The following is a 22,855-nucleotide window of genomic DNA, read 5'->3' as shown; positions in this document are numbered from 1 at the left end:
TTAAGAGCCTGAGTGTCAGGCATCCATGGGTGTGGTCTGGCGGTTGTTGGCCTGCTTGTTCTCAGGAGGGGCCGGTGGTTGGTGCGGGTGTGTGTTCCTCCAGCAGAGGGAGTGAGCTCACGGCACAGCCCTGCCCTTCCTAGAGCACACCCCTAGTTTCCCGCTGGGCGTGGGCCCGTCACCCTACTCGCCCAGTGGCCTCTGGGCCGCTCAGCGTGTCCTTTGTGGCTCCAGCCCCAAGCACGCTGCAGCTCCCCGGGGCGTCCAGTGTTCCGGCGAGGCTGGGGTGCCGACTGTTGCTTACCCCTCGCCCCAGTGTAGCCCAGGAACCACTCACCAGCTCACCGGTCACGGCAACTGCAGCCGCTCCTCGTGAGTGTGCCTTGCCACTCCTCGGCGTGTCTTCGCGGCTCTCTCCCCCTGCGTCGTCTGGGCCGTGCTCCCTGGTCTCCAGAAACGGGGGGATTGCCTCAGACCGGAGCGTGTGAGCAGGTGAGGAGGGGAGAGCAGGGGCGGCGAGGCAGCGGTCACCTCCTCCCCAGGCTCCTGCCGCCCCCACCTGTGGTCCGGATCTGGTCCCCAAGATTACCCAGCTCTGCGGCCCCCTGCGTGCCCTGAGATAGGGACGTGGGGGGAGCGAGTGTGTGAGGATGAAGGTCAGAGGCAGCCCCAGTATTAATAGGAATGTAGATTGTGAGTGCAGATTGAAAAATCTGTGCCTGTAGATAAAGGAGGAAGAAAAAAAACTATCTTCATTGAAATTGAGATAGTATCTCTTTGTTTAAGAGGAGAAAATTGAAGCACATTAGACAGAAGGTCACAGACGGTGTTGCATGGGGACTAGAACTTGGTTTTTTTTTTTTTTTAAACATTTCTAGTAAGTATGCAATTTTTCACAGAATATTAGATTTTCACTTGAAGTTCATTTGCGGTGGCATGAGATCATCTAAGCTTACAACATTAGGAAATAATGAGTTATGGAGAGACATTGCCAAGAGCACATAAAACAAGAAATATCCATTAGCGGAGACGAAACACAAAAAAGGTTCTTTTCTCTGGGGTTGGTTGAGTCGGGGTAGGACAGTACTTGTTGCCAACGCTGGTCATGCAGGTAGCCACTTCCAGGCGTGGCCTGGAGCCTCATGGTACGTGGACAGAATTAGCAGCAGGGGGTGTCCCTGGCCCCCAAGGAGCCGGTGGTGGACACGCTGCAGCTCCCACAGGCAGCGTGGTGACCGGCCATCGCAGGCCTGCTGGGAGGCGATCCGGCCGACACGCCGGCAGTGGGTGTAAGGTGGAAAGCTCCATTTCTGCTGGTCTCCCCTCCCTGGAGCCGGCCCTGTGCCGTCCTCACAGCAGGGTTGTGAGGGCTGAAGGAGTGATACGTGGAGGGAGAGTGTAAGGTATAAAGTGCTGTAGCATGCTAAGGAACCACAGTTAAAAAAACTCTGTTTAGAGCATCAAAATATTTCAGGGCTGGAGTGATAGCACAGCAGGTAGGGCGTTTGCCTTGCATTCGGCCAACCCGGGTTCAAATCCCAGCATCCCATATGGCCCCCTGAGCACCGCCAGGAGTAATTCCTGAGTGCAGAGCCAGGAGTAACCCCTGTGCATCGCCAGGTGTGACCCAAAAACCAAAAAAAAAAAAAAAATTTCAGGGCAGGAGTGGTAGTACAGCATCTGCTTGCCTCACGCTTGGCCAGCCCACATTCAGTGCCTGGCACCCCGTATTGTGCCCCGAGCCTGCCAGCAGTGACCCCTGAGCACAGAGCTAGCCAGGAGTAAGCCCTGAGCATCGCCAGGTGTGACCCAAAAACCAAAAAAAAAAAAAAAATTTCAGGGCAGGAGTGGTAGTACAGCATCTGCTTGCCTCACGCTTGGCCAGCCCACATTCAGTGCCTGGCACCCCGTATTGTGCCCCGAGCCTGCCAGCAGTGACCCCTGAGCACAGAGCTAGCCAGGAGTAAGCCCTGAGCACCGCTGGGTGTGGCCTCTTAAAACCAACAGTGAAAAAACCCTTAAAATATTTTACTAGAGCTATTACAAAGAAAATAAAAATCCTCAATCCGTTTTTGATGTCTGTGAATAATTTTGACGGTATTTGTTTGCTAGTAGTTTTTATCTGTTCTAGAGACTAAAATGTAATATTATGTTGTTATTTCATTCTAGGGGGCTCGGGTTGGGAGAATAGATGCTTTCGTTCAGAGCTTGGACAAAAATTTTATGGTTCCAGTAGGTGGCGCTATAATTGCTGGATTCAATGATGCCTTCATTCAGGAAATCAGCAAGATGTATCCAGGTAAATAATAATTCAGTTGTTGTTCTGTAAAAACAAAATCTAACTGAAGGAATCCATTTGCACGTAGGCTGCATCAGTAGGTCTTAAATCTTTGTTTCCAACACATTCTTTGCCTCCGGAATGAGACTGGTTCTTTCCCATTTCAGGGAGAGCGTCTGCTTCCCCTTCTCTGGATGTCCTTATCACTTTGCTGTCACTTGGATCGAACGGCTACAGAAGGATGTTAAAAGAAAGAAAGGTAAGTTTCTTCCGGTCAGGTGGAAAATACACTTTTTGCGTGTGTTTGGGGCCATGCACTCATGCCCTCCTGGGCCCAGCGTTGAGCCCTGGCCCTGAGCCCAGAGGCCACTCCTGGCATTGCTCTGGGGTCAGCAGCACGCAAGGCGAGGTCAGCCCCCGCACTGTCTTGAGGTAGACTTTTGATTAGAATGATACTCCTTCAGGTTGTCTCCGGGAAGGCAGGTGCTGGGTATGGTTCCCCGGGTTCTGCTTTCATCAGACCCTCCTCCGTGGCTTTCGACCAGTCGTTGCTTTCTTGCTTGTCTCGACAGCTCGAGGTCCTTGGATTGGCGATTTTGTTTCGTATCTCTATGGAATTCCTGCTGGAAGGGTTTTTAAGAAGAACACCATTTCATTAAAATGAAATTCTTAGGTGATTTAAAGACAGAGGCTCCCTGGGGCTTGAGCGATAGCACAGTGGGTAGGGCGTTTGCCTTGCATGCGGCCGACCCGGGTTCGAAATCCAGCATCCCATATGGTCCCCTGAGCACCTCCAGGAGTAATTCCTGAGTGTAGAACCAGGAGTAACCCCTGTGCATTGCTGGGTGTGACCCAAAAAGCAAAAAAAAAATAGACAAGAGGCTCCCTAAAAGATGAGGCTGTTGGAGGTAACAGATGGACAGGCTCTTGCTCCTCAGTGTTGGAAGCCCTGAGATGTGCTTTCAGTGTGAGATACTGGTGGCAGGAATGACCAGAGAGGAACTCGGTGCCGAGTTCTGGGGGAGGCTGGCGAGAGCACCCCAGGAGGTGGGTGCGAGCTTGGCATGCCAGAGGCCTGAGTTCCTTGCCGAGCACCACGTGGCACCTCTGGGAGGGATCCCCGAGCACAGAGCTGAGAGTAGTACCATAGCACTGCTCAGGAAAAAAAAAGTGCTTAGTTTGTAGCAAATTGCTGCCAGCATAGTTTTCCAGTGCCAGGGTTATGCCGCCTCCCTCAATACCAGGCATATGCACGTGTGTCCATTTATGTATGTGCGACCTGGTGACACCGGATCCTCAACCGTTCCTGTGTGACAGGCCCTCTGTGAATCCATGTTCATGCACTCATTGAATCCTCACAGCATCCCTGTGAGGTGACGTTACTGTTCCCTCATTTTCACGGGAAATGGAAGGACACAGAGGTAACCCGATGAGGCCGCCTGTGGGATGTGGATTTACTCTGGGAGGTTGGGTGTCTGACCCTTGGCACTCCATTGCTTTCCCCTGTATAGATCAGTGATCCATCCAGGTAGCAATGTAACTGTGCCATATAGCTGTAATCCTTTGTTCTGGGACCACACGTGGTGGTGCTCAGGGTTTACTCCTAGCTCTGTGCTCAGGGATTCCTCCTGGTGAGGCTCAGGGGACCTTAGGGGGTGCCAGGGATTGAACCCGCTGTACTAACGTAGCTATAATTCTGGCCCCCGCATAGCTGTAATTCTGAAGAACCAAGTCTAATGGTGCCTTAAGGAGGCGTTGTCAATGCAGCTAGCTTGCCCTGCAGACTAAGCCCTATTTTATTTATTTTTGGGCCTCCCAAGTGCCGCTCAGGAGGCCCCCAGTTCCCCACCCCCAGCCCCAAGCCTGCCTGTTGGCACAAACTTATTTCATATTGCTTGTCACAGACAAAATGGCAAACAGAATGGTCAGAAAATAGATCAGCAAGTTTGCTGTGCTCCTGTTGGGCTGTTAATATGTGAAATATGAAGGAGGTGTCACAGTCACTGGGGGCTTGGCTGCTTTTTCGAGAAGCCCAGTCATGGAGCTGAGGTGAGGTCAGGTGTGGCAGCTGCTGGACAGACGTATTCTGCAAGGGAGAAAATCTGCTGCCCCCACTCCTAGGCTAACTTAGATTTTTGTTTGGTTTTGGTCCACACATGGCACAGTGCTCAGGACTTACTCCTGACTCTGTGCTCAGAAATCACTCCTGCTGGCTCTGGGGACCACTTGGGGTGCTGGGGATCGGACTGGGTCAGCCACGTACTAGACAAGCACCCTGCCTGCTGTACTGTCACTTCGGGCCCTTATTTTGGTATTTTAAAGAACACTTTTTACATATGGGCTCTAAAGCTTTTTGGCAGTTGGTTATTACAAAACCGTATCAGCTATCTGTTACAACACACTAAATTAAATGCCAAATACTATTTGGTATTCCCTGCTTTTTGTTCTTGATTCGAAAGTATAAGCAGCAGAGGTCAATAATATTGACTATTTTCTATAATACATAAATAGAACTTTTGAGTGAACTTGCTGTTAAAGTTAGAAGCAAATTAAACCAGTTGAGTGCACAGCTCTTAGAATTGAAGGCCTTGGGTCGCCCTGCAATGTGCCTCGATGGTGGAGTCCTGCCTCGCTTGTGCGTTTCTGGGTGTCTGGGTCCCTAGGCCACCTTGCTGAGTGTGATCCCCAGCTCTGCTGTGTGACCCCCCCACCCCCCCCAGTGTGTGATCCTGGCACGTTGGCAGCCCCAAGGCTGTCAGCCAGGAGCCTGGGCTGGCCTCTGATCTTGTGGTCCTCCTTAACCCGGAGGCGCGGCTCTGGTGCGCTTTGCGAGTGAACGAAGGTAGGGCATTTGGGAACGCTGGTTCCAGGTGGCTTCCCAGAGACTTAATAAGTATCTTCCTGGGAAATCGCAAAGCAGGGAGCATGATACTGACTTCACCTGACGAGCTTGATTTCTTCCAGGAGCATTGTCTTAAGAATATACTTAAAGTATGTTTAGAGGGAGTGAGTTCAGACGTTCAGAGAGCTAGTACAGGAGGTAAGGCACTCGCCATGGAGCTGACTATGTTTCTGTGCTGGCACCCCTGGGTGTGATCCCCAAAACTAAAATAATTATAACGATAATGATAGAATGAAAAGATGGCGGCATCCTGCTCTGCCTAGCAGGGTTTGTACTTCTGGAAGTAGGACTTTCTCCTAGTTGATTGTCTTACTCCAGTGATCTACCTTTCCTGTGATTGTGGCCTTGTTAGTCGTCTCGGGGTCTCTTTCTGGAACCTGAGATTCTGTCATGCTTCCTCTGGAAGCTGCAGGCTGCCCAGGGGGCACGCAGGCTCCACTGGTGGCATGCGTGGGCTCAGGGCGGTGTCTTGTACATGGAGGGCACATGTGCTACTGCTTGAGCCACACCCTCAGCCCCTCTTCTGACTTCACCATTCACAGTCCAACTTTAAATTGTTGGCGATGTGTAGGCGATTCCAAAGCCCGCGCACCTGCCCACTTGTTAGCATGAATGAGAATCTGCCGACTTTGAGAGAGACTGCAGGCCTGTGGAGCTCGGCTGGTGAGTGGGTCTCGCGGGCACCGAGGCTTTGTTCTTTATTAATCTTTGGGAGGGGTTTTATGTTTGAGTGGAGATTATGAATTGAAAGGGTTCCATCACAGGATGTCAAGAGGAAGCTCTCCGAAACACCCAGACCTGTGTTCCTTTGCTCTTAGCCAGAAGAGGATGAGAGCCACAGGGTATCAGTCGGAACCGCGGGAGTCTTGCTAGCTAATGTACGTGATTTCTAACTTGGAGACTCTTTAGTGAAACGCAAGTGAAGAGCCGGTGGGTGGGCAGAGAACTAACATTTGATGAATGTCAGGAAAGCTGCTCAGTCCATTATATTCTTTACTTTATCTACTATTCTGAGCCAGTTAGGTGCTATTCCTGTTTCATAGATGACAAAGTTGAGGCTTGGGGAATTTAAGTACGTTCTCACGGACCCATGTAAGTGCCCGAATGCCCAGTTTCCTGCCCTTTTGAGGCTTTCTCTGGCCATACCCACTCATGCGCTCAGTGCTGGGTTGGCATTTGAGCCGAGGTGGACCCGGCTCTCATCTGGAAGTGGCATGGACAACTCAACTCTAGAGATGTGAATAGAGTCACTGGCATTATTAAAATTCTTTTTTTTTTCTTTTTGGGTCACACCCAGTGATGCTCAGGGGTTACTCCTGGCTTTGCACTCAGGAATTTCTCCTGGCGGTGCTTGGGGGACCATATGGGATGCCGGGGATCGAACCCGGGTCGGCTGCGTGCAAGGCAAACGCCCTACCTGCTGTGCTATCGCTCTGGCCCCTTAAAATTCTTTCTAGAGAATTTACCTAGAGCAGGCAATATCTATAGTTTAGTTGTAATCTTCCGAGTATTAAAATGGTCATTTGAAAACTGTCAATGCAAATGAGTAAAAGTTGGCTCTTTAACAACTTTATCCAATAGACAGTCCTTTAGTTGAAAAATGTAGATGTTCTCCATAAACCATAATTGCATCTATAATTATAAATTATGGCATAAATAGTGGTGTTTTATTTACTTATATATTTTTATTGGCTTTGTTGCAGAAGTAAGGGCGTCTTTTGTTTAAATGGACTTTTGAACTGTGAAATTTTAATCATGATAGTTTATTGGTTCAGCTCTGGAGAAGCTGAGGCAGATCTATTTTGCTCCAGCTAGAGCTATTTATATACACCATCATGGAGAGTTCCTTTTTATATTATTGCGTACTCAAAAAAGGAGCTTTAAAAGTAAACTTGGGATTTTTAAAAAAAATTCTGTGCACTTTTTCGCCACAATGGTATTTTTAGAGGTTATTTTATCTAGTTTTTCCTCTCTCTTCAGAAGAAGCTTGATCCTTTCCACAGTTAAGTCAGAAACCTCATCAAGCTGCCTTATTTGAAGGGTGAAAGGATGAGAGAGAGTGAAGCTCTGTCTGAATCGAACCTCTTTGCCCTCAGCCACTTCCCGATCAGCACCTCTGCTTCATTGAAGGGACAGTGAGCACAACTTTGACCTCCCTCTTAAAAGCAGCCGGGGTAGGGGGTGACATTTTTAAGAGACCATTTCTTTGTGTTTCTCTATGCAAAATAAATAAATAAAAGATCCAGTTTTAGAAGTTTGTCTGCATGCTGCATTGCTTCTGGAGCAGATCCCTGGGGTGGGGCGGGCTCATTCCTTGTGAATCGAGCAGCCAGGGAAGAGGCACAGAGGGGAAGGCTGTTGTGGGCCGTGGTTGGTGAGTTGCCAAAGGGAAGTCTGAAAGGACACGGGCCGCAAACTGCAGCTGGCCTTCCCGGAAGCTGCCGTGTGGACCCCCGATCTGGGCAGCCCCACAGATGAGCTGTGCGCTGTTGAGTTATCCTTCTGCAGGGAGGCCCAGGCGAGGCACCCCTACTCCCCCCACGAGGCAGGCTCCGAAATAGGGGGCAGGCCTGTTTGGTTGTTTGGTTTGGGGGCCACACCTGCTGGTGCTTAGGTGATTGTGTGGTGCTGGAGATTCGACCTTTCCTTTCATCTTAATCTCGCTGCACAAAACCGCATGTTTACGTATGACCATTTTTTTTTTTAAAAGGAGTGAATTATGTATATCTTTGGGGTTACATGGAATAATTGATGCCGCAGCTGCAAATCAGTTTTCGAAAAGCATCTGAAAGACAATGCTCACTATCTAATTCCACTTCCACTCAACATCTCAAGAGGCCGTGTAAAGTCTTGTGTTTTCATCCTGGAAATACAGCTGACATTAGCATTCAGGTGTACAGTTCAGTTTATCTCTAGTGGAAAGTCTTTTAAAATTAAGTTAAATACAGCACAAAAGACATAGAAAATCGATAATATTTCATTTCTTTTAAGTAAGATCTTTCTATATATATTTGCTCGGGGTGCTTATAAATTTTTGCCTTTGCAGAAGTATTTTATAATAAATGTCAGTTATAGATTTAACCGTAGCAAAAAATAGTGCAGGTTCTGTACTACCATTAATATATTAGGTTAAAAAACTGCTTAGCTAAGTTTTAGTGTAAGAAACGGCGGTGCGGTATCCTAAACAACATATTTAAGATGTAGTGATATTAATGGGGGAGCACGCAGGGCCCAGATTTGTAGGCAATGGTAGGATTCTATATATTGCACTTGAAGATATTTTTAACTTTGCCTATTGAATTACGTAGCATATTGCTGTACTATAAATATTTGCAGATTAACGTAAACTTCACTCACAAATATTTTCTTTTTGGTCTCATTACTTCCAAGCTAGTGATACGTGAGTTTTAGGTACCTTAGTATTATGTTGGTAGTCTGAAGGTATTTTATCCTCCTGTGAGCTACTGTCAAAACCGGATTCCGATGGCATTAGGGGGCGATTGATAGAATTGTTTAAAAGCCATTTGTTATACGGTTAGAGATTGAACATAGGGGAACTCGGTGTTTTAATAGTCATGTACGCTTGAGCAAGTTTAGAAGCACCCTCTAGGGGTGTCACTAAGGAAACATTACTCTTTTGTTTTTTAGAAATTGCCAAGTCAATTAAGTACAAATTAACTACTCTTAAACACCTCTTCCTCTGCAAGTACCACGCACTTGTGATGGTTTTGAGGACTATACCAGCTCCAACAATACCTTAATTTAGTTCTTATTACTGAAACAAATTCACTGTTGCTACTGTTAGGAAGAAAACTGTTAGAAATGCCTGTAAAAGGCATTTCCTGGCTGTCAGATTCGATTTTGCATATGCAAGGTTGAGGGATTGAGACTAGGAGAATTAGACCCTCATGTGTCTATTAAGAGTTGAGTGTATCTAATATAGCTGAGTAAAAATTAGCAATTATATCCGAATCAAAATGTGATTTAAGCACAAACATTTTTTTCTTTTAATAAATAATACAGAGTCTTTTAAATCCATGACCTAGTTAACTTGATGGTGGATGGAAATATGCAAATGAAATCCAGGAATTCTACTCTTCACTGGTGCTTGCTGGTGTGATAATAAAAATGAGTTGTTCCAGTTATAGGAAAAGCCTTTCATTTCTTTAATTATCAGATTGTTTCACCTTCTGAAGTGCATATCAGAATATTGGTTTAGGTAGGAGGTCTGGGAATGTTTACGTGCAAGGAAAGATGCCTGTCTCTACTCCCCCCCCCCCCCACACACACCCCTCGTTTCTGAAGCGGAGTTTGATTCTGTTCTGAAGTATTTCTCTGCACTTTATCTCATTTAACAGCGGCATTTGCTTATGACTTCATTAGATTTGACAAATGTGGATGTATAAGATGATCGTATTTTTGTTACCTAAGATTTCAGAGTTCTGCATTAAGAATCGATCTTAGAAAACATGCTGAACATTTAAGAATAACCAGATTTTTTTTTCAGGTCAGAATTTTTTCAGGGTAAACATGGATAGGAATTTATTTTTTTTTTTTGCTTAAATAGACTCCTTGAACATGTATGAAGTGGTTAGAAACCTCACCCTTCTTATCTTTACCAAACAAAAATATCGAATTAGTTATGTCTGGGCTTCAGACTTGGAAAAGCTTCTTGGATCCTGTCCAGTGCAGATGTTCTGCCCCACCCTGAAGAAGAGGGAGCAACTTCGGTGCCTCCCAAGGGGAGGTGTCACTTTCTGCCGGTTCACTTGTCGCCCTATTTTTTGGTGTATCACTAGTGCTTAAATGTTTTAACTGTGGCTGTCCAAATGGGTTTTATCTGTACACTTACTTAGGATGATTTTTTTTTTCAAAAAATATTTTTCTTTTGCTTTTGTTGCCACACCTGACAGTGCTCAGGACTTATTCCTTTTATTGTTAATTTCAGCTTATGTGGTTTTATGGGCTGGAGCGATAGCACAGCGGTAGGGCATTTGACTTGCACGCGGCCAACCGGGGTTCGATTCCTCCGCCCCTCTCGGAGAGCCCGGCAAGCTACCGAGAGTATCTCGCCCGCATGGCAGAGCCTGGCAAGCACATTCAATATGCCAAAAACAGTAACAACAAGTCTCAAAATGGAGATGTTACTGGTGCCCGCTCGAGCAAATTGATGAGCAATGGGATGACAGTGACAGTGACAGTGACTTAAGGGAAATACATCTTTAAACTACCTTTTCTGGGGTTGGAGAGGTAGTACAGTGAGTAGGGCGCTTGCCTTGCCTTGCACTATCAAACCAGCCCGGTGTTTGATCCCTGGCATTCCATATGGTCCCCTGAGCGCCGCCAGGAGAGATTCTTGAAGGCAGAGCCAGGAGTTACCCCTGAGCACTTCTGAGTGTGGCTGCAAACACCTCCCATCCCCTGAAAAAAATTTTTTTAAAAAGTGCCTTTTCTCCAATTTCATATGAAACGTGGCCCATCTTTCCCTTGATGCTGGGGATGCAGAGGTGAGGAAGGCAGCGCCTGGAGTCCGCGCCCTAGGGCCTGATGGATCCGTGTCCGCTACCCCGATTGCGGAGCTCGTTTCAGATTCCAGCGTGGGAAGGCATGGGAGGCGGGCGGTGTCAGGGAAGCAGCCACCTCGAAGGCTGGGGCGGGAAGAAGAGTTTGGGAGTTTGGGGCAGCCAGGTGCCCAGGGTCTCTCGTCAGGGGCAGGTGGAGAAGCGGGTGTGACCCACATCTTGTGAGCGCGGGGTGGCGGGGGGGGGAAGGCGTAGGGCTGGCTGTTTGCTGGGCCAGGTTGGCTGGGAAGGTTCTCCATCAGGGGTCGGCCTTTCCTTGAGATAGATCCCGACAAAGCTGCTCTTGATTAGGTTTCAGTCACGCAGTGTTCCAACACCCATCCCTCCGCCAGTGCACATTTCCCAGCACCAGTGTCCCCAGGTTCCCTCCCGCCACCCCCTCCCAGCCTGCTTTATGGCAGGCACTTCTCTCTCTCTCTCTTTCTCTCCCCCCCCCTTCCGCCCTCCCTCTTTCCCTCCCTTTTAAGCATTGTGGTTTGCGATACAGATGCTGAGAGGTTATCACGTATGTCCCTTTACCTACTTTTTACACTCAGTTCTTGTCCGGCATGATCATTTCCAGCTGCTCTTGTCATACTGACCCCTTCTCTCTCTTACCTACCTTCCCCTAGCCCCTATTTTCCCTGGCCGTGGGTATTAGTCTCCTACTGTATATTTTTCTCTGCGCCACAAGTGAGTGCCGTCATTCTGTGCCTGACTCACTTCACTCTGCGTGGTGCCCTCCATGTCCACCCATTTGTCGCTGGTGCCTCCTGTGGAGGCCCACTCTGGCCTCTGTGTGGGAGCAGGCCAGGGACAGAGCAGGAGCCCAGTGCAGCGGCCCACTGGAGAGGTGGGCGTGGCTAGAGCAGTGGTCCAGGAGGCATGCACCCGAGTCCCTCAGAGGGGACGGGCAGGTTCCGGCCCTGCTCTGCCTTCGTCCTGTGCTTTCCGATCACCGTGGTGGCGACGTCACTGTCACTCTGTGGGGAAAAGGCAAGCGTCACACCTGCCGCGCCCTGGTGAGCCGAGTTCCAGCACACACGTCCCACCAGTCAGACTTTGTCCTGCTAGTCTGGCGGTTTGCAGTAGGTGTTTGGTTGTCTTTCAACCTCGCGTTTTGTTTCCACAGGAAATGTTTTCTTATTTGTCGAGCCAACTGAAGACACTATCAGAAGCCTATGGAGAAAGGCTCTTACAGACCCCTCACAACCCCATATCTTTAGGTAATTATTTTTCTTGGGGTGGGGGTGGGGGAGAACAACTTTGCCTCTGAGTTGTCCCTGGGAGGAAGTTTAAAAGAATGTGAATTCTCTGGTTCCGGTGATATCTCTTAATGCAGTCAAGTGTGCATTTGTAAATTAAAAAAATGTTTAATTTTTAGAAATGCTTATTATTTGTTTCTAAGGTAAAACAATTGCCAAAAGAATCCAGATCAATATTATATGAATATACAGAAAATAATTTTTGCTCTCAACCAAAATTATTTGTTGCTGATAACACTAGAAAATATTTTTAAAATATCTATTGTTGATAAAGACCATAATATCAGAAATTTAAACTATTTTGTGATTGTTTTTAATGCTATTGTGTACGTATTAGACTTAGAGTAACTTGATGTATTTATTTGTTTACGATCATTTCTTCTGTTTGTATAAGGACTTTGTGTTTTGGCCATGTATACATGGAATGTTACACAGGATGCTATGAATGTTGACATTTATGCATTCCATAATTTTGCGTTTCATAATTGCTTTTTCAAACTTGTGAATCTGTGATATATATGATATATATGAAATATATAATATTTCATACTTTCTGTATGTTCAACGAAGGTAAGGAAGCAGTTCTTTGTAGTTCAGGTCTTTTTCAGGAGTGAGCTTCCGAGGGAAACCATTTGGCCACCATTTCCTGAAGCCCACCCAGTCTCTTTTTTGAGAAGCCTCCGTCTAGTTGGCATAATTATAGCCTAGGTGCATGGTATAGTTTGGTAGATTGATAGAGTATAGTTTGAATCCTGATGCTGCCGTGCTCTAACCTCTAATGCTTTTGCTAACGAATGGCTGAGATTGTATTTGTCAAGTATCTCGTGTGGTAAGTCAGTCTAAATAAGTGGCTACTAGTAGTAGTCTGAAAAAGAATCCACTTTACCCACCATAACCTTAGAGAGATCACTTCCAGCCCTATATGCTGAGGTTGGTCATACTTAGTCATATGTACGGGCTGAGTATGTTCACATTCTCATTTTGCAAGTTCTTACAATTTGATTCAATTTGAGTAATAAGTTGCCAGGTTGATCAAGTCATTCTTCTATCTTTTTAATTGGAAATTCCACCCTTTGGAAGGGTAATATTTAAATTTTGTTCCAATTCTGAATATGCTAATTATATGGCATATTTTTGTCTGACATGCAAAACAGAGCTTTACTACCGCTAAGTGCATTATCGTGAAACAGTGCTACTTGATGATGAATGTCTCCATTACCTTCTGAATAAGCTCGTCGCAAAGAGACAAATTCTGGACGATTCCACTTATAGGAAGTTCCTAAGTAGTCAGAATTGAAGAGGCAGCAGGTGTGATGGTTAGTTGACAGGAGATGGTTGCATGATATTTGAAAACAGTCAAGGTGGTGATTTCGTTCAGTGTCATTTAACACGATAATAAAATATGTGAGGCTTCAGCGCTGAGTATTTTCTTAGTGTGGGTCGTGCTGGTAATCCAAGACTCATGAAGCTCCTTCTCTCTCTCTCTCTCTCTCTCTCTCTCTCTCTCTCTCTCTCTCTCTCTCTCTCTCTCTCTCTCTTTCTCTCTCTTTTAGCTGTGACACTTCAAACACTAGATGAACCCCGTGACAAAGCCGTCACTCAGCTTGGCTCCATGCTTTTCACCCGGCAGGTTTCCGGGGCCAGGTAAGGCACAGGTGCCCTTGACTTCTTGGCTTTCCCGACGCAACTCTGATCAAGTGCCTTTCCCGACGGGAAAGTGCCTGTCCCCGAGAGCTCTCTGTGGAGGGAGCGGCAGGAGAGAATTGGCCAGGCGCATCACCGCCCACCTGCCCATTGGCTGCACTCGAATGGCCTCGGAGGGAGAGGGACTGGTTTGTGTCGGAGATGGAGTTTCATTACCTTTCTGCACAGTTTTATCTTTGTTTTTCTTTGATTGATGATCTTCCATGGTTGTCACACTGTTGAGTGGGAAATAAAGTCAGCTTTATTACTGAATCTGGGTGAAAGGGGTCAAGGAAAAGTTGGCTTCCTAAGCAGAAAGGACAGGCAGTTCTTCTCTAAGTCTTGCCTTTGGAAAATGCGCTTTCATTTTGTGGTGTCCGGGTTGAACCCATTGCCTAACGTTTGTGAAGCATGTGCCCTACCCCGAGCTGCATTCCCGGCCTTAATCAATGTCTCCTTTGTTCTTAGAGGGACGTTGCCCAAACCAGAATTTCACTTTACATTTGTTGAAGTTGGGGCTTAGGGGTGGGGGAAGTGACCTGGGATGTCCTGTTCTGTGTACTCCTCTTTACAGGCTTCTGTTAAAGAATTTCTGCCCAACTCCCAGAGATTAGAGATTTCACATCGAAGATACTCCTTTTTTTTTCTGCTTTTTTTCACTTCCCAAGTGGTGTTCAGTGTGTCTGTGGCCACTCCCAGCACCAGTGCTGGGCCCGAGCACTGCTATCTCCTCTAGGCCCTACCCGTCGGTGTTTGGGGTCCCTGTGGTGCCAGGGATCCAGCCAGTGTTGTGAGCCCCCGACTCTTTGCTAACCCCCCAGCCCAGAGTACAAGTGTTTAAAAGAAACAGTCTTCGATTAATTCAGCGTGTAATTGTGTCTCAGTGTAGTGTTTGTGTGTTACTGTGTGTTACCACCCACACCAGGGGCTGCTCAGGGGCCACCAACCCCATGTCAGTCCTCGTGCTCTGTGACCAGGAAGTGTCAGGGGCTAAGTCTGGGGCTTTAGCTGCACATGGGAAGCCTGGGACCCCCACTTGAGCCACGCCCCCATGCTTACGTATTTGGGAGTATGGATGGACACACTTTCTAGATTGTGCTTCTTGGCCTTAAAAAAAAAAACTATTAGAAATTTGTTTATACCAGATCTAGCAATGAGATCAAGTACCAAAAATTCATGTAAGCAGTCAGTTTCTTCTGGGTCCTTCCTTTTAAACTTTCCATTGCATAGCACTGCTCAGAGATCTGGGTTTGTGGCTTTTTTGAGGTAGTTTGTGGCTTATTTGAAGTGACAGAAGGCCATTGATCAAAGTGGTGTTACATATAAATTTTAGTATTCCTTTAAAGTGGGCGTATGTGAAGACAGATTCTATATTTGGTGCTAAACAAATTTTTCTTTACCTCTCTCTGAATGAAATGTAAAGGTGTTTGTGATTCCCAGAGCTTACAGTTCTTTAACAAAGAATCAGCAGAGCAGGAGAGGGGTTCAGGAGGTACACAGTTCCTGCAGATGAATGGATCAAGAAGTGGTGTATACATGCAAAAAAATGGGTTTAGACCTTGACCTGACACCATGCACAAAAGTCAGATCAAAATGGATTAAAGACCTCAACATTAGACCACAAACCATAAGGTACATTGAAGACAAGGTCGGCGAAACCCTCCACGATATTGAAGATAAAGGTATCTTCAAAGGTGACACGGAACTAAGCAATCTAGTAAAAACAGAGATCAACAAATGGGACTACATTAAACTAAAAAGCTTCTGCACCGCAAGAGATACAGTGACCAGAATCCAAAGACTATCCACAGAATGGGAAAGGATATTTACACAATACCCATCAGATAAGGGGTTGATATCAATGGTATATAAAGCACTGGTTGAACTCTACAAGAAGAAAACATCCAACCCCATCAAAAAATGGGGCGAAGAAATGAACAGAAACTTTACCAAGGAAGAAATACGAATGGCCAAAAGGCACATGAAAAAGTGCTCTGCATCACTAATCATCAGAGAGATGCAGATCAAAACAACTTTGAGATACCACCTCACACCACAGAGACTAGCACACATCCAAAAGAACAAAAGCAACCGCTGTTGGAGAGGATGTGGGGAGAAAGGGACCCTTCTTCACTGCTGGTGGGAATGCCGACTGGTTCAGCCCTTCTGGAAAACAATTTGGACGACTCTCAAAAAATTAGATATTGAATTCCCATTTGACCCAGCAATACCACTGCTGGGAATATATCCCAGAGAGGCAAAAAAGTATAATCGAAACAACATCTGCACATGTATGTTCATCGCAGCACTGTTTACAATAGCCAGAATCTGGAAAAAACCCGAATGCCCCAGAATGGATGACTGGTTGAGGAAACTTTGGTACATCTATACAATGGAATACTATGCAGCTGTTAGAAAAAAGGAGGTCAAGAATTTTGTAGTCAAGTGGATGGGCATGAAAAGTTTCATGCTGAGTGAAATGAGTCAGAAAGAGAGAGACAGACATAGAAAGATTGCACTCATCTATGGTATATAGAATAACAGAGTGGGAGACTAACACTCAAGAACTGTAGAAATAAGTACCAGGAGGTTGACTCCATGGCTTCGAGGCTGGCCTCACGTTCCGGGGAAAGGTCAACTCAGAGAAGCGATCACCAACTACATTGTAGTCGAAGGCCATGTGGGGGAAGGGAGTTGCAGGCTGAATGAGGGCTAGATACTGAGCACAGCGGCCACTCAACACCTTTATTGCAAACCACAACAGCTAATTAGAGAGAGAAAACAGAAGGGAATGCCTTGCCACAGTGGCAGGGTGGGGTGGGGGGGAGATGGGATTGGGGAGGGTGGGAGGGACACTGGGTTTACGGGTGGTGGAGAATGGGCACTGGTGAAGGGATGGGTTCCAAACTTTGTATGAGGGAAGTATAAGCACAAAAGTGTATAAATCTGTAACTGTACCCTCACGGTGATTCTCTAATTAAAAATAAATAAATTTAAAAAAAAAATAAAATAAAATAAATAAAAAAAAAAAGTTTAACTCTAAAAAAAAAAAAAAAAAAAAGAAGTGGTGTATAGACACAGTGGAATACTATGCGGCTCCAAGGAGGAACAAAATCATGCAACTTGCAGCAACATGGATGGAACTAGAGGTTCACATGCTGAGTGAAGTCAGTAAGAAGAAAAGGGACAGAAACAGAGCGATTGCTCTCATAAGCAGGGCCTAAAGTTACACACCCAGGGACAACTCAACAGGAAAACTGACCCAAAATTGAGCTGTGGGGGAGGGATGCTCTTGGTAGGGAGGCTTAGGTAGGCTTAGTGTCCTTGGAAGAGTGAGGGTCATTGGGATGTGTGTAGTGGTGGACAGGAGGGTCACTGAGATGTGTGTAGTGGTGGACAGAAGGGTCACTGAGATGTGTGTAGTGGTGGGGAGGGAGGGTCACTGGGATGTGTGTAGTGGTGGAGAGGAGGGTCACTGGAATGTGTGTAGTGGTGGGGAGGGAGGGTCACTGGGATGTGTGTAGTGGTGGAGAGGAGGGTCACTGGGATGTGTGTAGTGGTGGAAAGGAGGGTCACTGGATGTGTGTAGTGGTGGGGAGGGAGGGTCACTGGGATGTGTGTAGTGGTGGAGAGGGAGGGTCACTGGGATGTGTGTAGTGGTGGAGAGGGAGGGTCACTGGGATGTGTGTAGTGGTGGAGAGGAGGGTCACTGGGATGTGTGTAGTGGTGGAAAGGAGGGTCACTGGATGTTTGTAGTGGTGGGGAGGGAGGGTCACTGGGATGTGTGTAGTGGTGGGGAGGGAGGGTCACTGGGATGTGTGTAGTGGTGGAGAGGAGGGTCACTGGAATGTGTGTAGTGGTGGGGAGGGAGGGTCACTGGGATGTGTGTAGTGGTGGGGAGGGAGGGTCACTGGGTTGTGTGTAGTGGTGGGGAGGGAGGGTCACTGGGATGTGTGTAGTGGTGGGGAGGGAGGGTCACTGGGATGTGTGTAGTGGTGGGGAGGGAGGGTCACTGGGATGTGTGTAGTGGTGGGGTGGGAGGGTCACTGGGATGTGTGTAGTGGTGGAGAGAGGGAGGGAAATGGTGTAGTGTTGGAATTCTATGCATGAGAAACTGCCTTTTGTTTGGGGTCACACCCAGTGATGCCCAGGGCTTACCTCTGGTGGGCTTGGGGAGCCAAATGGGGCACCAGGGATTGAAACAGGTCATTCATATGTGAAGCAAGTGCCTTATTGACAGTACTCTGGCTTGGGCCCAGAACCATTATTAATAGCATTGTGAGTCATGGAATCCCAATTAAAAAGAATTTCTGGGGATCGTTTACAGTATTGCAGCCAGTGCCAGTAAGATTGCAGACATTCGTGAGAGTTGTCAAGAGGGCGATATCCTACAAGGTTGTAGGGTGAAAAACACACATTGTGATAATTTGGCAGTGTACATAAATACTTCATTCACTTTATTGTATATCCAAAAACAAATATGTCATATCCCAGTCATATCTCAATAAAGAGTTAAAACAAGAACATGATTATCACCAGGGAATATTCTTCTGTATACAAGAACAGTATGTTATACAATTTTTATTTTAGTTTTTTCACTTTGTGGCATTTGGGATTTCGAACTCAGTGCCTCACACATGCAATGCCTGTGTAGTTCAGTAACTACATCCTTGGCCCCATATAATTTGGGGCTTGGGGAGAGGTACTTTCTCGTCATTGCTCAGGGGCTTGGAATTAGTCTTGTATTTGGCCAAGCTGTGTGGGCACACTCTTTTTGCATAGACCATGATTTATGAATGTGTTTTAACTTTTTAATAAATAGCTATGACTTAGTAACACAGATATCTTGTTTATAGGTAATATTCTCTTAACCTTGCCAGACATATTAAATTAATAAATCTTTTCCCTTGCAGGGTGGTGCCTCTTGGGTCTGTGCAAACCGTGAATGGCTACACTTTCAAAGGCTTTATGTCCCATGCAAACAATTACCCGTGCGCTTACCTCAATGCTGCAGCAGCCATTGGCATGACGAAACAGGATGTGGACCTGTTCATAAAGAAACTAGACAAGTGTCTAAAGACAGTAAGAAAAGAACAGAGTAAAGAGATTGATACATGCCAAGTTGACAATCACGGTGAAACCAAAGATGTAGGTGTAAAAGAAATGGCTTTAAAACTAGATCATTTACGGCTCGAGACATACCAGGATTCTTCTTCATGATATACGAAGGGTTTCTTCTTGGTCCTTGGAGGGAAGTGATGACGCGACAGGGCAAGCAAGCAAGTTAAAGACAAGACTTGAGATTTTCTGGCTCGAGAATTTCAGCTGTTGAGAAATATTTGGCCAAGGGATAGAATACAGTCTGAGCTAACCTCTTTTATGATTAAGACCTTTTATTATGAGACTGCCTGAATCTTTATGCTGCTTAATAGATTATAATATATACTAAGAATTTTTCTGTTTGAGTCATTGTTAACTGAGATATCCAGATAATTCTTGCTAATCTGACAATAAAATACATCTTTCAAGTATGTAGTCTGCTTTCTCCTAACCATTTCTCTCCCATTTATAAATTTCTTATATTTCTGATAACAGGGAGTTTAAAAAGAGCTCTAATGTGACCAAATGCTAGATGTTTATTGATATGTATAAGTCAAAGTATGCGTGTAAAATGGATGTTCCCAGAGTGGGTGGGTATGGGGGGGCTGGCGGTGCAGTGGAATCCAGGTATAAATTTTAATTTTCACTCAGCAGCAGTAGTTCCCGAACAGAACTAATTTATTTATATCTAAGCAACTTTTGGCTCCATTTTTTTTTAAATGTAGGAGTGCTGCTATTTATTCAGCCACTGATTAAAGCTGAAGCAGGCATGAACTCTCTACTTTTTTTTAATTGAGTATCTGTGAGATAGACCATTACAAACTGTTAATGATTGAGTTTCAGTCATATAATGATCCAACACGCGTCCCTCCACCAGTGTACATTTCCTACCACCAATGTCCCCAGTTCCCCTCCCAGCATCCCCCAACACCCCAGTCTTCACCCCCGCCTGCCTGTATGGTGGGCACTTTTCTTCTTTCTGTCCTTTTGTGCATTGTGGTTTGTAGTTCAGGTACTAAGAGGTCAGTTTGTTTGTTCAGGTGTTCAATACTTTTGTCAGGGTGGTAAGGCTGGAGTAGCTTTTCAATTGGGTGCCAGCTTTGGGGTGTGGAGGTGATGGTTGAGACTTCTGGAAGTACAGGGAGATGGGGTGAGGTTGCCCATCCCCACCCTTAGAAAGCCTGGAGATTTCAGTCACAAAACCCACATACCTGAATTTGCAGCAGATTATGTCTCGTGAGGTCCATCCCAAGACCGTGGAGTCAGACCGGGGCATGGTGGAGATTTTGGATTGTGGAAGCAAGTGGTTGCCAGGGGCTCTGCTTGGGCTCTGCTTGGGTGGGCACCAGGCCAACCCACCCTTCCCCACCTTGATTTCTCCCTCTCTTTTCAGCCTTGTGTGGGTCCAAGTTTAAGTGCGGCTTTTGATCTCTTTTGAGATCTATTTCTGGGTCTCAAGCAAGGATTCTGGCTCCATTTCTGTCAGTCACAGCTGGTGGAGTGCTGTTAACATCTATGAGGTGGTGCCACTCAGTGTCCTACAGTGGACAAGGCAACTTTGTGAAGCGAAGTGTTCTCTGGTCCAGCACTTCAATCATGCTGAGGCAACTCTGAGTAAAGCTCTAAAGTGAATGAACCCCTTAAATCAAGAGAAGTTTCCATAGCAACTCTAATTAGCCAGTAATACTTCCAAAAATCTAACTCCATGTGTGCAATCTGTAGATAAGAGAGCCTCCTGTGAAATAACCAAGGCTGCTGTTTCTGCACTTGTAAATAGAAATGTTTCGTGTGGCACTTAAGCAATTTTCCCTTTGAACAAATGAAGACTTGTGCGACCATTTCCACTTTGGGCAACCTTTATGTGTTTGTTGGCACATTCAGATGTGCGCGGCCATCGCCCAAGGTGAGGGACATGGGGATTTTAAACCTACTTCTGCTCAGAAAGCTAGAACCACGGAGTATGAGAAACAGGTGCATTCTGCCCTCACTGCTCACTGGTTCCTTTCTGAGTCTGAATTTTTAGACTCACTCTACAACACTGGTTTTTGTTGTTAGTTTAAAGACTTAGACTGATGTCTTACAGCCTGAGGGATGAATGAAGCTTTTGAACACACCCAAATGCCAAACCCATGCCCAGGCCTCCTTGGGTGGAACATCATTCCTAAGAGATGCTCATGGGGATAACAGGTTCTGTGGGTGGGGCAGGGCCATAGGACAGCAGTAGGGTGTTTGCCTTGCATATGGCCACCCTGAGTTTGATCCCTGGCACTTCATATGGTCCACCATACCCCTTAGGAATAATTCCTCCATGCAGAGCCAGGGCTAAGCCCTGAGCACTGCTGGGTGTGGCCCCCAAATAAAAACAAGACATTCGTAGACAGATACTTTGGAGACTTTGCAAACTGCTTATTGGTATATTAGAGATTGTAAGAGTTCCTTTGGAATGAGATTGAATGTACCCATTTCAAAGATGGGACCTGCTTTCAAAATTAAATACTCATTGGCATCCTTGGAGTATGCTTGAAAAACAGTACAGAAGGCTGCATGGATTTCTGGGTTGTATTTATCTCTAGTTGTGTAAATCAAGAGCTCAGGCAGATACCAGGTACCATTCCCACATCTTCCTGGTGTGTCAGGATAATCCTGTTACACTGATTTGACAATATTGGAAGGTGAGATGTTATTGAGATAAAGTACTTCATCTAAAGGTTATAAAATTACATTTTCAATGTTCAGCTCTTTGAAATCTGATTTAAAAAAATAGCTAACATTTATTGGGGCTGGAGCACTAGTACAGTGGGTAGGGCGTTTGCCTTGCACGCGGCCAACCCAGGTTTGATTCCTAGCATCCCATATGGTCCCCCGAGCACTGCCAGGAGTAATTCCTGAGTGCAGAGCCAGGCGTGACCCCTGAGCATCGCCGAGTGTGACCTATAAGAGAAAAAAAAAACCCAAAAAACCCAAAAAAACATTTATTTTCTAGGAGTAAATCCTGGGTTTAAAAGTTGTATAACCAATATGGATATTCCTCAAAAACCTAGATTTGAGCTCCCATTTGACCTAGCAACACCACTCTGGGAATATATCCTGGGGGCCCAAAAACACACAGCAGAAACACTATGTTCATTGTAGCACTACTCACCATCACCAGAATCTGGAAACAACCCGAGTGCCCGAGAATAGACTAATGGATAAAGAAACTATGGCACATCTACACAATGGAATACTACACAGCTGTTAGGAAAAATGAAGCCATGAAATTTGGCTATAAATGGATGGACTTGGAGAGTATCATGCTGAGTGAAATGAGTTAGAAAGAGAGGGACAGATATAGAATGACTGCATCACTGCATTCATTTGTGGTATATTATACATGCATACATAAATAAAGGGTCTCTTGCCCTTGTGCCTGGCTGTCTTCCCCAGGGCCTCCTCGAAGGGGATGGGCTCCAGCTTTCTTCCCCAACCTGAGCAGAGCTCCTGGCGGCCGAAGACCTCCGGAGCCTAGCCACAGCCATGCTCAAGGCCCCTCTCCACACGTTTGGATGAGCCTCATGCATGAAGGAACCAGCAGAGGAACCCAGGTGTGTGGGACCTGGGGTTGAGACCTCCAAGGCTGCTCAGATCAGGACTGGGCCTGCTCCCCCCAGATTTCCCATCTCCCAGTAGCTAGGCGGTCACACCCAGGGACTGCCCCCAGTGCCGTGCAATCCTGTCAACGGCCAGCATCCAGAGACTTAAAAGTAAGCTCCCGGAAGCTTTTATCTTATAGCCTACTTATCCCTCTGGGAGAACCCGGCAAACTATCGGCAGTTTCCTGCCCACATGGAAGAGCCTGGCAAGCTCCCCATGGTGTATTCATATGCCAAAACCAGTAACAAGTTGGGTCTCATTCCCCTGACCCTGAAAGAGCCTCCAGTACGGCATCGTTGGAGGGACGAGTAGGGAGAGGCTTCTAAAATCTCAGGGATAGTACGAATGGAGATGTTTCTGAGACCGCTTGAGAAACTCAACAATCAACAGGATGATGATGATGTCAGAGATATATTAGAAGACATATCCACAG

The 22,855-nt window shown here is 46.3% G+C and overlaps 1 protein-coding gene across 1 annotated transcript in view; it reads left to right on the top strand.

The window, feature by feature from the left end:
• Window positions 1–19,233, top strand: part of SEPSECS (Sep (O-phosphoserine) tRNA:Sec (selenocysteine) tRNA synthase) — a 41,495-nt gene extending 22,262 nt beyond the window's left edge. Inside the window, exons 7-11 of the mRNA XM_055140761.1 lie at window positions 2,170–2,299; window positions 2,446–2,537; window positions 11,874–11,967; window positions 13,560–13,650; window positions 18,603–19,233. Of these exons, the coding sequence (XP_054996736.1) occupies window positions 2,170–2,299; window positions 2,446–2,537; window positions 11,874–11,967; window positions 13,560–13,650; window positions 18,603–18,909 (714 nt within the window). The 3' untranslated portion in view covers window positions 18,910–19,233. The remainder of the gene's footprint in view (window positions 1–2,169; window positions 2,300–2,445; window positions 2,538–11,873; window positions 11,968–13,559; window positions 13,651–18,602) is intronic.
• The last annotated feature ends 3,622 nt before the right edge of the window (window positions 19,234–22,855 follow it).

This window comes from Sorex araneus, chromosome 5, assembly GCF_027595985.1.
Source record: "Sorex araneus isolate mSorAra2 chromosome 5, mSorAra2.pri, whole genome shotgun sequence".
Classification (NCBI taxonomy): Eukaryota; Metazoa; Chordata; class Mammalia; order Eulipotyphla; family Soricidae; genus Sorex; species Sorex araneus.
The sequence above is the reverse complement of the archived record's forward strand: the minus strand, read 5'-3'. Positions and strand labels throughout refer to the sequence as shown.